Source organism: Dendrobates tinctorius, unplaced genomic scaffold (assembly GCF_039654945.1).
Source record: "Dendrobates tinctorius isolate UK_male_01 unplaced genomic scaffold, ASM3965494v1 ptg000019l, whole genome shotgun sequence".
Taxonomy (NCBI): Eukaryota; Metazoa; Chordata; class Amphibia; order Anura; family Dendrobatidae; genus Dendrobates; species Dendrobates tinctorius.
In genome coordinates, this window is record NW_027361687.1 from 60,414,594 (window position 1) to 60,430,213 (window position 15,620).

Sequence of the window (15,620 nt, forward strand, 5' to 3'; positions counted from 1 at the left end):
GCAAGGACATAGCATCCCCATAGACAAAACCCACACACCCAACAAGGACCCCCATCTTCATGTACCCATCCTCAACCTGGACGTCATAGCTCACCTCCTTCCTGTGTAAGGCAGCCAGGGTGGTAGTCATGGCAATGAGCTGTAGTGTTCCCACACCCTGACGCCCCACAAATGAAGCATCATGTCCCTTTTGCTGTGTGTACAACGTGCGCAACAGAACACTCATGTTAATTGCCGGAGTCCCTTCTGCTTCTGTCACTCCGGACCAAGATCCATGGTTCTCACAAACAACTCCAGATACAATATACATTCTTAACAGTTCAACTTTACTCATCAGCAGGGTTTTCATTACAGATGTGGCACAGTGCATACATAATGACATTCCTAGGGCTTTCCCTGTCTTCCTGGAAATCACTGGTCTTCCTGGACAATCCTTTCCCCGTCCTGGCAATCACTGCTCTACCTGGACAATCCCTGTCTATACCGTGCCTTTAGGCCCACCAGCTTCCTCCCATTCCCCTTGTCTGGGTTCAAAATGGAAAAGGTAAAAAGCTTCACTTAGTCCCGGCCGTAGGCCCCGGATCCTCTTCGGAATGGTTACCGTTTAAGCTGGTGACCTCCTGCACACCACTCAGCCTGGGGTCCCTTTCCACCTTAGCAGCTTCACCCCCACAGCTATCGAACTGTCCTCACTTAGGCTATGTGCCCACGTTGCGTTTAAATCCGGACACTGAAAACCGGACTCCTTCCCGATTTTACTGCGAATATGTTCGCGATTTTGCCGTGATTTTCGCGTGCGATATTCAAGCACTTTCCAAGTGATTTGAAGCATCGCTTGGAATGTGATTGACAGGTTGGTCACACTCGTCAAACATAGTGTTTGACAAGTGTGACCAGGTTTATACTATTGAGGCCGCCTATGCGGCATCAATAGTAAAAGAAAGAATGTAAAAAATAATTAAAAAATCGGGGTATATTTACCTTCCGACGTCCCGCGCAGTCTCAGCGACGCTCCCGTTCCCAGCAATGCCTTGCGAGACCTGTGATGACGTTGGTCTCGCGTTACTATAGCGATCTCACGAGACCGCTAGAGTCACGCGATACTACGTCATCAAAGGACCTTGCCGCAAGGCATTACTGGGAACGCTGAGGCCCGGGAATGCAGCGCGGGACGTCGGAAGGTAATTATACCCCGATTTTTTTTTTTTTATTCTTTTTTTTACAGGGGTATGGTACCCAGGGCCTGGAGGACAGTCTCCTCTCCTCCACATCGTGGGTACCAACCGCACATGAGACGCTTAACTTCCCGCATGGTGGGCATAGCCACATGCGGGAAGTAAGCGATTCTCATGCATTCCTATGGGTGCGGAATCGCGGCAATTCTTTGCGATTCCGCACAAAAGAATGCGCATGCTGCGATTTTTTCCGCGATGCGATTCCGCCACGGAAAAAAGCGCAGCATTAGCACAGCATGTGCGGAATGGCATAGGAATGCATGGGGTGCGCTCTGTACAAGATTTTTAAACGTTTTTGCAGCGTTTTCACGCTAAAAATCAAGGCAAAAACGCTTAAAAATCGCATCGTGGGCACACAGCCTTACTGCTGCATCATTACTCCCTTCTAACCAGGAAGTCTCTTCACTACTCCCATCTGTAACTCATCCCAGCTTGAAAAAACCCTTAGGCTAACTATACCTATTCTCACATTCTCATTCCCTATCTCTATTGTGCCCCGCTATTCTATTCCCACTATTGTCCTATGCTATCCCTAATCTTATGCACAACACATATCAAGAGAAAACATATAAGGAGAGGCGTAAGATGAACAATATCTTATTAGAAATAATTTACAAGACAAGCAATGTTAAAAAAAAGTGCCAATAAAGTGCAAGGTGATGAGCCAAAGAAAGTAAATGGCACCACCAGATGGCAGTCAAGAGCAAGAAGTAATGCTAATAAACAATGAAGTCAAAACTTGAAAATACACAAATAAGTAGCAACATAAATAAAACTTGCATCCAGAGACTAGAAAATCATATAGTGTATTGACTATTTCCATAACCCTCAAAATTACAGCTAAAGTGCCTGCAGTACACATTAGATAGAACCCTGGAGCATAGATGTGAATAATATAGTATCCTACCTTGATGTAATGAATGTAATACACATATCTTACCCCACCATGCAATTGTGCCACTTCCCCTACGCGCGTTTCGGCAGCGTGCCTTTGTCGATTTCTAATAAAGTATTGTACTTTTATTGTTCATCTTACACCTCTCCTTATATGCTTTCTCTGTTGTAGCGTAGAACAGCTTTTTATACAGTCCTCTTTGGATGCTAGAAAACTTTTTGCCTCACTGGACCATATAATTATTTTTGATTAATCTTCAATCTTTGCTTTTACAACACATATCAAGTGCATATACATTATAGCAACAATACATGAACACTAACAGTAGCAAACGCTAGAAAACTGCACACATTTAATATGAATACTGTGCAAAGAGGGGGAGGCATTTGACGGCCTCTGTCACCTCCTTACACCTGTACCTACACCTACCCTCAAACTACACCTCCAACCCACATCCATTGTGTACCTGCTCCCTCCATTCTACAACTGTAGTTCGAGATCTGCACTTATCCCAAAGGCCTTCTCCCCGTCTCCTGGTACCTTATCTGCTCTATGTCTTGGACATGGTCTGTGGTCACCGCTGCACAACCACTCCTTTATAGGGTTTGTCTTGCTAATTACCTATCATTTCTACCTGTTTTCTGTCCCATTTGCAGAACAGGAGGAGAAATTGATTCACAATCAGTGTTGCTTCATAACTGGGCAGGATGATTTCACAGAAGTGTGATTGACTTTGCATTACATTGTGTTGTTTCAGTGTTCGCTTTATCTTTTTGAGCAGTGTATAATATACTAAGATTTGTACATCCACCCAGTGACGGACTGGGACTGAAATTCAGCCCTGGCATTTGAAATCACACAGGCCCATGCTGTGCCGTCCCCAAGTACCAGATGGGATATATTACTACTAATATTACTGGGGAAGGAGGAAAGCAAAATTTACTACAAGACCAATATTTCTGATGATACCCGTGGCCTGCTGGGGTAAGTGACAGAGCCAGCGACTTTGTGCTCCGTAACAATTCTTAACAGTATGGGTGCCGTGAGAACACCGATTCTGCTAACAACATAGCAGACAGGCAGCCCATGACCAGACAGGCCCTTCTGGCATTTGCCAGAATTGCCAAATGGCCAGTCCAGCCCGGCACCTACCTCACCACTCTGCACTCAATTCTGCCCTGGGTAAAAAAAAAAAAACAACTCTACACACAACATGCTATCTCCACCACACTTGGAACTAGTAAACTAGTAATGCCACACACAATAGTGGTACCAGTATCACAGACGGTTGAACGAGTGTCACACACAGTAGTGCTACTGTTACACTCAGACACACATACAGACACTAATATTACCATCACACACAGTAATACTACTGTTACTCATTTACGCAGACACTAATACTACTGTCACACACAGTAGCGCTACCATCACACACACAGTAATACTACCATCACATAGTAGTACTACCATCACAAATAGTGGCTCTTTATCTACCGCAGGGCAGATGAGGTAAGCAGAGCAAATGTGATATTTTGTGTATACAGCCATGTGTAATCTTTCGGTGATCTGCAATCTACAGAACCTGAACCACATTCACAGAGATCCACAGGGACGTCCATACATAGAATCCTAGTATGTTAAAGTTGGAAAAGACCTCCAGGGTCATCACGTCCAACCCCCGGCTCAATGCAGGATTCACTAAACCATCTCAGACAGATGTCTGTCCAGCCTCTGTAGATTTCCATTAAAGGAGAACTCACCACCTCTCGTGGCAGCCTGTTCCACTCATTGATCACCCTCACTGTCAAAAAGTTTTTTCTAATATCTAATCTGTGTCTCCTCCCATTCAGTTTCTTTACATTGCTTCTCATGTTCCCATATGTTAGTGAGAATAATGATGATCCCTCTACACGGTGACATCCCTTCAGATATTTGTAGACAGCTATTAAGTCTCCTCTTAGCCTTCTTTTCTTCAAGCTAAACATTCCCAGATCCTGTAACCATTCCTTGTAGGAAACACTTTGCAGTTCGCTCACCATCCTGGTAGATCTTCTATGAACTTTCTCCAGTTTGTTCATATATTTTTTAAAATGTGGAGCCCAGAACTGGACACAGTATTCCAGATGAGGCCTAACCAAGGAGTAGTAGAGGGAATTACTTCATGTGATCTAGACCCTATGATTCTCTTAATACAACCCAGAACTGTGTAACTGTGTTTGCCTTTTTTGCTGCTGCATCACACAGTTGACTCAAGTGCAGTTTGTGATCTATTAGTATTTATTTTACTCACTTATATAGCGCGATTAATTCCACAGCGCTTTACAAACATTGACAACACTGTCCCCATTGGGGCTCACAATCTAGATTCCCTATCAGTATGTCTTTGAAATGTGGGAGGAAACCGGAGAACTGTAGGAAACTCACACAAACACGGGGAGAACATACAAACTCCTTGCAGATGTTGTCCTTGGTGGGATTTGAACCCAGGACCCCACGCTGCAAGGCTGCAGTGCTAACCACTGAGCGACCGTGCTGCCCATAGTATACACAAGTCTTTTTCACATGTGCTGTTGCTTAGTTCTATTTCTCCCATTCTATAGATGTAATGTTCATTTTTCTTGCCCAGATGTAGAATCTTGCAGTCCTTCCTGTTAGATACCATTCTATTAGCCGCTGCCCATTGTTACATTGTGTGTTATGGGGATGGTCATCCCGATATGAGACACTCTGTCTAGAACTGTGCTTTATAAAAAACTTTCCCTGGTAGCATTCACGTATTTGGACAACTTGCTGATCGCCATCCAATCAGAACCCTTAGAACACTCATCTCCTTAAATGTTCTGTGCTGCTGAGGAAACCAGCTCTCTCCTCCATTAATCTATCACTTCTCTGCTGTAGCCCCTCTTACCCGCAGGCCTATCATCTCCACATATGTGCCCCTCGGAAGATCAACACCCCCCATCTCATGAAACAGTCTGTGCTTCTGGGTCATCTCGGAATGTCCATTGTCAGGCTGTGACCTATAAGATGATAGTAAGACAAGTATCTGCTAGATGAGCCCTCGTATGACCTTTTCTTCTGAGATTTGCCACAACAAAATTAATGGAACAAGTAAACACCCGAAATATTCTATATTTATGTCTCCCTCTTGTGGTGACTCTTCGCTACTACATGCCCTGGTATAATGCAAAACAGCAACTTTGCAATGCCGTTCTGAGTATACAGCTACCTCCCCGGTTACAGCTACAACCCCTCTATGTACTTTGATGTCTTACTCTACGAACAAGAGAAGGGAGCAGGAGGAGTGTTGGAAGCAGGGCTATTATTAACCATAGAAACACAAAAGTCTGCATAGGACCTGCATACAAAAACCGGTAAGTGGATGAAAGGGTAGCTGAAGTCTGCCAAAAAATCTTTTGAGATGTCATAGTTCAGAAGTTCTGAACAGGATTCGGATCCCTTCCAATGAAAACTTTTGATGAGCCCCAAAAAGGGCAGGATATGGGGGACCAAGGACAAGTTTTCAGATTTTTTTTTCTTTAATACAAAAGTCAGATGAGTAGACAAGACGAACTCCAAAAAAATAGAACTTTTTACCATGATTTATAGACATCACACATAAAGGGGTCCCCCGCTTTTCCCACAGCAGCGTCATATGGGCACATTTCTGCGCCAGTTTGGGTAATTAGGCCCATATTATGCCATATGGGACTCCGGTCATATTAATATTTTTTGTGTTTCAATTTTTTTTCAAAATCTCTGCTTGCGGTCACTGCTGTGTTTTAGGCAGCCCCCAAATTTAAGAAGCATCATTGTCAGAAGCTCCCTGTCCTCTCCAACAGCTGCAGGAACCTTTCCTTGCAACCAGAAAAAATGTAAAACCTGTCCATTTATAATGACCACGGACAAGATAAAGATCCCCAACTCACATCAGGACTACAAGATCCCAGGTACTTTCAGCTGCTTCACATCTAATGTGGTGTACTTAATTATTTGTACTAAATGTCCAACTGGGGGTCTGTATGTGGGGGAGACTGGGTAAAAACTGAGAACAATGATGAATTCTCATCGTCACACAATAAGAGAAAAAAGAATGGATCTACCAGTGGCAAAACATTTTTGTATCCCTGATCACAGCAACATGGATATGAAATTACTGGTATTGAAAGGTAACTTCAAGTCTCAGAGAGAGAGAAGAGTCTGGGAGTATAAATTTATGACGACCTTTGACACTCTCAGTGCTGGAATGAATGTGTCGCATGGATTTATGTCTTTTTACATCAATTAAGGAATTTGCTCCTAAGACCTTGTGGAGGCATTACAACACATTAGGAGACCCCAATCAGAGGACTATAAAACATCCGGACTCCTTATCTATGTAATGGTCCAATATTTATGTTTCTCCCTCTCCCATAATCATAATTCTGCTTCACGTCACTTGTCTTATCTATTGCATTTTTTCTGTGCTGTATTGTGCATAAATATGTGACTCTTCAGATTTTGTATTAGTCAATGCCTGATGAAGAGACCTGAGTAGTCTCAAAAGCTTGCAATGTGTTACCATCTTTTCAGTTAGCCATTAAAAGGGAACAACCACTGAGGACTCTCAATTCTGAATATTTTGCTTGCGGTCAGTGAATGGAAGATGTTAAAAATGCTTCCCCAGACTATGTCCTGCCCATACAGCAGAAGGTTTGCTACAGTGTGTCAGTCATATCGGAATCATTAATACTTTTCACAGCTGATACTTTGCTACAGTTGTCCCTAACCTTCTGGATGTAAACACAAGAGACCCCGTTCACTGACAGCAAGCAGTGATCTTGCAAGTTTTAAAGAAAGATGACAAATAGATTAGAAAATTGATTTAAACTGGAGGAGCCCTTTTAAAAACACACTGTACTATTCAGAATGGATCATAACTAAAAACCACACGAGGTGACGACATCACGATACTGCAAGCTTATAGCTGGAGGACATGTTTAAAATCACAGAAAGGGCGTTAGATATGCCTCCTCCTATAAACGTGCAGCTTTGTATAATAGTAATAACCAAGGAAGAAAAAAACTCGGTAACATAATATTTGCATATCAAGGCGAGACCGCCATGGAGCGATGACGTCTGTGCCATGCAATGGGCAGCGAAGGGTTAAGCCATGCCACATGCAGGCAGATCAGCTGGCACCGGGGGCCCACCCATGCCCCCTCCTAGCAATTCAACTGCATCTCCAGGTTCTCAGGGGTCTCCTTCAGTTTGCATCGTCAGACCACCATCCGTGGACACATGGACTATTCGCTCTTCGTCCATCTGGATCAGGAGCAGCTGCTAAGGCGTCTGCGTAGGAGAGTGACCGGCTTTGTCTTCTCGTCCTCCTGGTCGCTTTCGCACTGCCTCTGAAAGGGTTAAAGTTAGAATGAGGTTAAATCACAAGTTAGGCACCAAAAAATGTCCAAGTTGGGAATACCACTTTAAGAGCCAATCTGCTAGGTCACATGTCTGGCAGTGGGCTGGAGACAAACTGTTGTCGGTTTCCAAGGGCGATCAGAGGAATTTTGAAAGTAGCTCTGGATACATTAGAAATTTGACAAATTTCTTATCTCTTCATGTCCAACCCCCTGAAATGTTTCTAATGGTAGTTACAAAGCATTGACACTCCATGATGGCCTCTACTTACTGGGAGGCAGAGATGACACAATAAAACATGTGACTGCTACAGCCAATCAACGGCCACAGTGCTGACATGTTGACACCACTGAGGTATCCACTGCAGCCAGTGATTGGCTGCAGTGGTTACATGCACATCATAGAAGCTCAGTAATCAGTAACCAGTGTGGGACTACGTAGGCATTGGCACAGGAGTGGCAAAAGATTGGCAAGATATCTATTAATCAGTATTGATTTAGGCATTATTGCTGTCTCCAGCTGAACCTTACTCTCTGCTGGTATCTGATGTAGCCTGTAAATCTACATCCTCTTTGTTCCACCTTACACTGCAGCTCGGCCTGTTCAGATAGGCTGCTGTATATAAGCAGAAGCCCAGCCGGAAAAACAATACGTGGGAAATTGATGTACAACAAGGATGAAGAGCCGCCCCTCACTTCTTGGAGAGTGACAAAGAGCTGCCCCTACTTCCTGTGGCAAAAGAAAAACCCACTTACACTTCCTGTAGAGAAACAAAGACTAGAACCCCACTTCCTGTTGAGACACAAATATCCACCCATACTTCCTGTAGAAAAACAAAGACAATAACCCTACTTCCTGTACAGAGACAAAATCCTGTCGAGACACAAAGAACATCTCCCAACTCCTGTAAAGAACAATACCAGTCCCCAATTCCTATAGATGGACAAAGAAACACTCCCACCACCTGTAGAGACAAAGAGCCGCCCCCACATTCATGGAGCGACAAAGACCCCCTGCCGGCTGCTCTTTCTGGTGATAATAATCCTCAGAGAGGAACTTCTAAACGTACGTTAGGACGTCATCATTACTTACCAACTCCTCCTCGGGTTTGTCAGGATTACACAGCAGCTTCAGTCTACAGAGTCTGTTACAGGCTGACACCATGTTATACGAGAGCTGGGGAAACAGCGGTATCAGGTTCAGGGCATGCGCAGTAAACCTATTGCCAGATATGAAATTCGCCAGAAGTTCTCCCTTGCTTAAGGTGTAACCTCTTTACCTTCCACTTCCGTCGTGCGTTAAACTTTTTAAAATTCTTTATATTAATGGACGATCGACTCCTGTTGGCCGCCTGCTTCCGGGTCAGTGGCTGTATACAGAATTACATTCATAGTGAGTGCATATACTTTGGGCTAGATTGCCACCTGCTGGCTGCATGCAGATCAACAGTTACAATAAAATATGTGTGTAAAAACTTGAACAGTTTTTTTTTTATTTTGAACTAGTACCAGAATATAATAAAGCAGCAATTTTCCTTTTTCTGATTTAGTTGTTTTTTCACTTTTTTATTCAGTCACATATACTTTATAACCTTTTATTAAACCCTTGAAGTACCCTCTTATTTCCAGCAGGTGTCCTAATTGAATCATATTTAAAAAACAGAAAATCACTAACCTTAATCCACGGGTGAACAAGACATTCCACCGCCGTCATCCTGTCACTATAAAAGAGGGAGGTTATTCTTGATTACATTGACTAAAAGCAGCACCATAATGATGCCTCTGCCTTTGAGACCTGCATATACAACAGTATTAGTTGTTCAGGGGTGGTGCACTGCTTAAATCCCCATGCCCTTCCAATAAGACACACCCACTTTCAAAAATATGTTGAGAATCAGAAAACAAAAATAAGTTGCAAACTTAAGCACAATGTCCACCAAAAATAGTGATTTTTTTTGTAATGCTACAAAATGGTGAAAATTGATTTTTCAAGGACCGCCCCTGAGGAGCCACTTTTGAATACAGATAGCAGAAGCCCAGCCCCTTTTGTATGATCATCTCAGAATCAGGACTGTTGGCAAATATGGTACCAGATGTACAGATGTATTGACTTACTTGGGCTCTTTTAGTAGCAGCTGCTGGATGAATTCTTTGGCCATATCACTGGTGTCTCTGAAATAGCGGTCATCAAATTCGTAGTTGCCCGACACCACGTTTGTCAGAGTTTCTGAGTCTGTTTCACCTTGAAAAGGTGACAAACCACTGAGCCTATTGTAAGGGAAGAACACGTTACCGCATTAAAGACCCCTATGAGGCTTTAAAAGGGGTCTGCCCTGCATAAGGTTTTGGCAGTAATAATAAGGGATGGAGAATGATTTTGAAAATGTTATGGCAACATGTGCTTCTATTTTCACACAAATGAGGCAACAGATAAATACTCATGATAGTGTACTTACAGTATATAAGTAATCACTCCAATACTCCTATAAAACAAGAACATGTAGAAAAACAGGTTAGAAAACATTCTAAAAAAAAAAATCTAAAAAATTATTTAAAATTTATGTCCCCCCCACTCGGAGTATTTGAAACTACCAGAAGCAATATGTAAAAGAACTTAAGTGAAAATGTAAGAAAAGTTCCTCTGCTCCCTATGACAACACTTCCTGTTGTAGTCATTACGACATGGGATTGATACCTGCTGAGATAGTGGCATGCTGTGCCCAATATATAGGTCAGTGGTCCAAAACTTACCACATATCCGTCGGTGGTCCTAGTGGTTCATAGTTTATGACTTCCGGTGCTGCAAAAAAAAAAACACAAAAATTAAGTGGAATTATATCCTCCTTGGAGTTGTCATAATTTTGTTTCATCATACTCATATATAAACCCCAAAGAACAAAGATCATGCTCAATAAAAACAAAGTTGAAAAGAAGATGTGCCCTGCATTAAATATTGAAAATGGAAACAGCATCTCCAGTCAGATTTCATTTACAAAGTCCCGCCCCTGAGGAGCATTTGGAAAACTACATTTCTAATATGGTTGATTGTGTCATGTAGAGTAAGGTCATACAGTACAGACCAAAAGTTTGGACACGCCTTCTCATTCAAAGAGTTTCTTTATTTCAACTCTTGAATGAGAAGGTGTGTCCAAACTTTTGGTCTGTACTGTATATTAGAATAATTGATCTGAATTCCTCCACTATTAAATGATAGCAGTGCAGGCTTAAGATTAACAAAATATTCCCTTATGTGGGTAATATATACATATAGAGACTGAAATATATTACCAATATATTGAGGAGTTCCACATAGGCTCTTAAATACTGCTCCTTCTTCAATTTTCTGAGCTAATCCAAAGTCAATTATTTTGATCTTCGGGTGTGACACTTCTTTCTCTAGCAGCATAATGTTTTCAGGCTAAAAGAGAAATTGTGCCAATTAGGGTAAATGAAAAATAGAGACTTGGACTAAAAAGTTTTTAAAATATTTCATCCTTGGGCATGATGGAGTGAATATTTAAGTTTTTTTTATATATATATATATAAAAAAAATGGCAGCACTACCAAAATTCTACAATTGGTGCAAAACCTATTCAGCAGTGTCCAAACAGCCAAGTTAATAAAATAAAAAAATAGGCAGCACTCCAAATTAAATGTGAAAAAAGTGGATACTTGATCCTCAGGTGGCAACGTTTCAACAGTGACCCGTCTTTATCAAGCCTTGATAAAGACAGGTCACCGTTGAACAGGAACAGCAGGAGCACTGCCAGAGCCCTGCAAAATGACTTCCAGCAGGCCACAAATGTGCATGTGTCTGCACAAACGGTTAGAAACAGACTCCATGAGGATGGTCTGAATGTTACGTCCGTCTGCAAGTCTGGGCTGCAGAAAGACAGCGCCCCGAGTAGCACCGACACCCTTTACCCCTATACAGGGATCTGGATTTACTGAAGAGCCCAGGAAGCGCTGTCTGAACAGGAGCAGAGTGCCAGAGCAGAACGGTTGCAATAGAAAAGCAGTGAGGGAGCCAAAAATGAAGTCGGAAACCAGGCGAGCAGTGGAGGTACAGAAACGGCAGGCACAGGCAGAGTCGAGAGTCCAGGCAGAGGTCACAAACCGGGAGAGTAGCGGAGGTACAAAATCGTCAGGCAGTAGAGGGAGGTCAGGAATCCAGGCCAAGGTCAGCGTCAGTAATCGGGAGAAATGCAAAGTACAAAAACAGCAGGCAACAGAGTAGTCAGAAGTTCAGGCTGAGGTCGGAGTTAACGATAGGCAATCACAAAGTAACACGTAGGGGAACCAAGAATATATCCGGCGGCTTGCAAGACCAGTCCCAAAGTATTTGAGGGATCAGGTCATCCCTCACAGGCTCCCGGACTGCTGATGTCATCAGAACCGCCCCCAGGACCAGACCCGATGATGATGCACAAACCCCTTCATGACAGACAGCGGAGCGGAGTCTGCGTCCACTAGACGCCTGCGCAGGAGCCCTTTCACTGTTGCTGCCATCCCTCGGGCGCGAACCACGGCGCCTCCCAATGGCTGAGGCGGGAACAACAGGCCCTGAGCTCGACGGCGATGTGTCAGTCCGGCGCCTCCTGGTGGTCGAGGCCCGGACCGCAGCCCCCGAGCCCACGGGCAGCGTGACCGTCCGTCGCCTCCTTGTGGCTGAGGGCGGAACAGCAGGCCCCGAGTCTGATGGCGACGTGACACTGAGTGCCCGATGTCCACAGATAGGGGTTTTGCTCACAGCCCAACAGCGTGCGGCCCTCCAAAGAAATGCCACCCCACACCATTACTGACCCACTGCCAAACCAGTCATGCTGAAGGATGTTGCAGGCAACAGATCGCTCTCCACGGCGTCTCCAGACTCTGTCACGTCTGTCACATGTGCTCAGTGTGAACCTGTTTTCATCTGTGAAGAGCACAGGGTGCCAGTGGTGAATTTGTCAATCCTGGTGTTACGTGGCAAATGCCAAGCGTCCTGCATGGTGTTGGGCTGTGAGCACAACCCCATCTGTGGACGTCGGGCACTCAGACCATCCTCATGGAGTCGGTTTCTTACCGTTTGTGCAGACACATGCACATTTGTGGCCTGCTGGAGGTCATTTGCAGGGCTCTGGCAGTGCTCCTCCTGTTCCTCGTTGCACAAAGGCTGAGGTAGCTGTCCTGCTGCTGAGTTGTTGCCCTCCTACGGCTCCCTCCACGTCTCCTGGTGTACTGGCCTGTCTCTTGGTAGCACCCTCCAGCCTCTGGACACTATGCTGACAGGCACAGCAAACCTTCTTGCCACAGCTCGCATTGATGTGCCATCCTGGATGAGCTGCACTACCTGAGCGACTTGCGTGGGTTGTAGAGTCCGTCTCATGCTACCACGAGTGTGAAAGCACAACCAACATTCAAAAGTGACCAAAACATCAGCCCAGAAAGCATTGGTACTGAGATGTGGTCTGTGGTCCCCACCTGCAGAACCACTCCTTTATTGAGGGTGTCTTGATAATTGCCAATAATTTCCATCTGTTGTCTACTCCATTTGCACAACAGCATGTGAAATTGATTGTCAATCAGTGTTGCTTCCTAAGTGGACAGTTTGATTTCACAGAAGTTTGATTTACTTGGAATTATATTCTGTTGTTTAAGTGTTCCCTTTATTTTTTTGAGCAGTGTATATATATATATATTGTGGTGTAGTAACCACTATGTCCGCTAGGGGGCGCTGTGTGGAAGTTCCAAGAGAAAGGATGAGTGGCAGTATCCTGAAGGATGGTTATGTATCTCAAAGTGGGTGGCTTTGAGATGGAGACTTAGTTATGTGTATTGATCAGCAATGATATTGCTGAAGTGTTATTTCAAGATATAAGGGAGAAGTCTCCAGGTAACTCGGCCGGTTACCTACAAATCCACCTAGGGGTGTGTCTGAAAACGCCTGTAGTATGTGAGTGTGTGAAGGACCTGTGATGAGGTCATAGTCACGTGACCCGGTGGGTGTGGCTATAGACCATAAAATGTAGGTCACATGGGGTGAATGCTGGGACCTGGTTGGTCCAGTGTGGAAGGTCCTGCAGAGATGGAGCTTCCTGCCAGACAGCACATGTGAAGTGGCTGGGAGCGATGGCGATGTGTGCCTGAGAGTTCCCTGGAGGGAACGAACGTGTGCGGAATGCTGAAGCCGCATGAGGAACCCTGACGTGGGTGAGATAATTGCGAGGCTAAGTGAGCCTGCGTACTGGACATTGATAATAAGCGTGAAGCATTATAATGGACGCTATGCTGGTAATGCTATTAAGTGAACTTTCTGTTGCTGCTGTGGTTTATGAGGCGTGAATAAGCCGCAAGGACTGTATAATTTTATTGAAAATCCGTGCCGAAACTGGTTTTTGTTCGCTGCAAGCGAGAATCCCCTAAGTAAATGACAGCGCTACCTCACATTTGGTGGAGAAAGCAATGGGCAATGTTGTAGCCTTGTTGCTGGGAGCAACGGAAGAGGACTGCAAAGTTTCGGTTGCTAAGGGCAACGGTTTCCAAAGGCGTATGTTGCAGTGCTGGCAACACTGAGCCAGGAAGGCTGACGAGGAAGCCACTGCCCGGCTGTGGTTCTGGAACCGTAGGGCGGCCTAGTGAGTAAGGCACTGTCCGGATCGGTGAGCCCAGTGCAACCGTTTCCTCAGGAGAAAGAGACTGGTGTTTACTAGGATACCTATGTTGTAGAGGGGTCCGAGAACCTGCGCCGCCAGCAGGTGACGGTCGTGAAAACCATGTTGTACTGACCGGGGTCAGTGAGCAAGAGACTGGTGATTGCTATAGGGTGACTCTGCGGATAAGAGGTACCCGAGAACCTGTGTGGCCGACACAGGCAACGGACTGGTGTTCGTGTGGTACTGACCTGGGTCAGTGGGAAAGACTGTGTTACTGGAGGGTTCAGTGAGCAAGGTCTGGAGGGTCAGTGTTGGGAAGATCCCTGGAGCACGTGGTATGACCTTGGACCTGGTGAGGCGTAAGTGTTGGGCAGTCTCAGGCCAAGACGGATGTCCTGAATAGCACCCGCTAAGCCCCTGGACCTGGTGAGGCCGGTGTGTTTGGAAACCCTGGAAAGAGGGTCGGCTCCCTGAATAGCACCCGGTGCGCCCTGTGTGTTGGACGGTCTCAGGCGGAGATGGTGCGTCCTGAATAGCACACAGACAGGACACGTGAGTTTTGTGTTGGTGAGGCCGATGTTGGGAAACCCTGGGAGGAGGGTCGCTCCCTGAATAGCACCCGGTGCGCCCTGTGTGTTGGACGGTCTCAGGCGGAGACGGTACGTCCTGAATAGCACACAGAAAGGACAAGTGAGTTTTTTCAGTTTTTTTGTGTGGTGTTTTTCTTTTCTTCTTTTCTCAACTCAGCCGGCGGTGGCTCAGTGGGGGTCACGAAGGTGACAAGCGGCTTCCGGTAACTCGGCGGGGTTACGAAGGTGACAAGCGGCTTCTGGTGGATCGGCGGGTCCACGAAGACGACGCAGCAGGAGCTGCAGTGACTCCAGCCGCTGTGTGTGTGAACAGCAGCCGGTGGTGTCGGTGATCGGTGACAGCAGGAGCTGTGGTGGTGCCAACAAGGACTTGTGTGGTATCGTTAAGACATAAACTGTGTTGTGTGAACTGTGGTCTGAGAAGACCGGTTTAACGGAAATGGGGAGATCCCGAAAGGGGTGGAGTCCCAGAAGGGGGCGGTGACCCAAAGCGGGGTGGTAACCCAAAAAGGGGTGGAGTCCCGGGAGGGGGCGGCAACCCAAAGTGGGGTGGTGGTCCAGAAAGGGGCCAAGTTTGAAGGAATGACAGCACTGGGTGACTCAGTGGGTATGTCTGGAGTACCGCAGTGTATGTGCATGTCATTTCCAGAATGTGGGATATTCTTTCCGAATGATGACGGGACGCAAGTGTGTACCGTGATGCTACACCGGGAAGGGATATCGGGACAGCTGGACTCAAAGAGTCAGGTGACTCTGGTAGGAATTCCTCTCACTCTCTGTCTGTCCGAGAAAATGGTCCTGGTTCGCTGTGCACATGGGGTCACAGTGAACTATGCTGTAGACAGAGTAATGTTTCAGGAGTT

At 45.4% G+C, this 15,620-nt stretch overlaps 1 protein-coding gene across 6 annotated transcripts in view; it reads right to left on the reverse strand.

Moving 5' to 3' along the window:
- Nucleotides 1–305: 305 nt before the first annotated feature.
- LOC141082988 (death-associated protein kinase 2-like) overlaps nucleotides 306–15,620 on the reverse strand; it is a 110,794-nt gene continuing 95,479 nt past the window's right edge. For all 6 annotated transcript variants that reach the window (XM_073567100.1, XM_073567096.1, XM_073567102.1 and 3 more), the window contains 8 exons: nucleotides 10,821–10,950; nucleotides 10,284–10,332; nucleotides 9,989–10,015; nucleotides 9,648–9,800; nucleotides 9,208–9,253; nucleotides 8,813–8,902; nucleotides 8,626–8,709; nucleotides 306–7,523 (listed from right to left, as the gene is read on the reverse strand). In XM_073567100.1, the coding sequence (XP_073423201.1) occupies nucleotides 7,443–7,523; nucleotides 8,626–8,709; nucleotides 8,813–8,902; nucleotides 9,208–9,253; nucleotides 9,648–9,800; nucleotides 9,989–10,015; nucleotides 10,284–10,332; nucleotides 10,821–10,950 (660 nt within the window). In that variant the 3' untranslated portion in view covers nucleotides 306–7,442. The remainder of the gene's footprint in view (nucleotides 7,524–8,625; nucleotides 8,710–8,812; nucleotides 8,903–9,207; nucleotides 9,254–9,647; nucleotides 9,801–9,988; nucleotides 10,016–10,283; nucleotides 10,333–10,820; nucleotides 10,951–15,620) is intronic.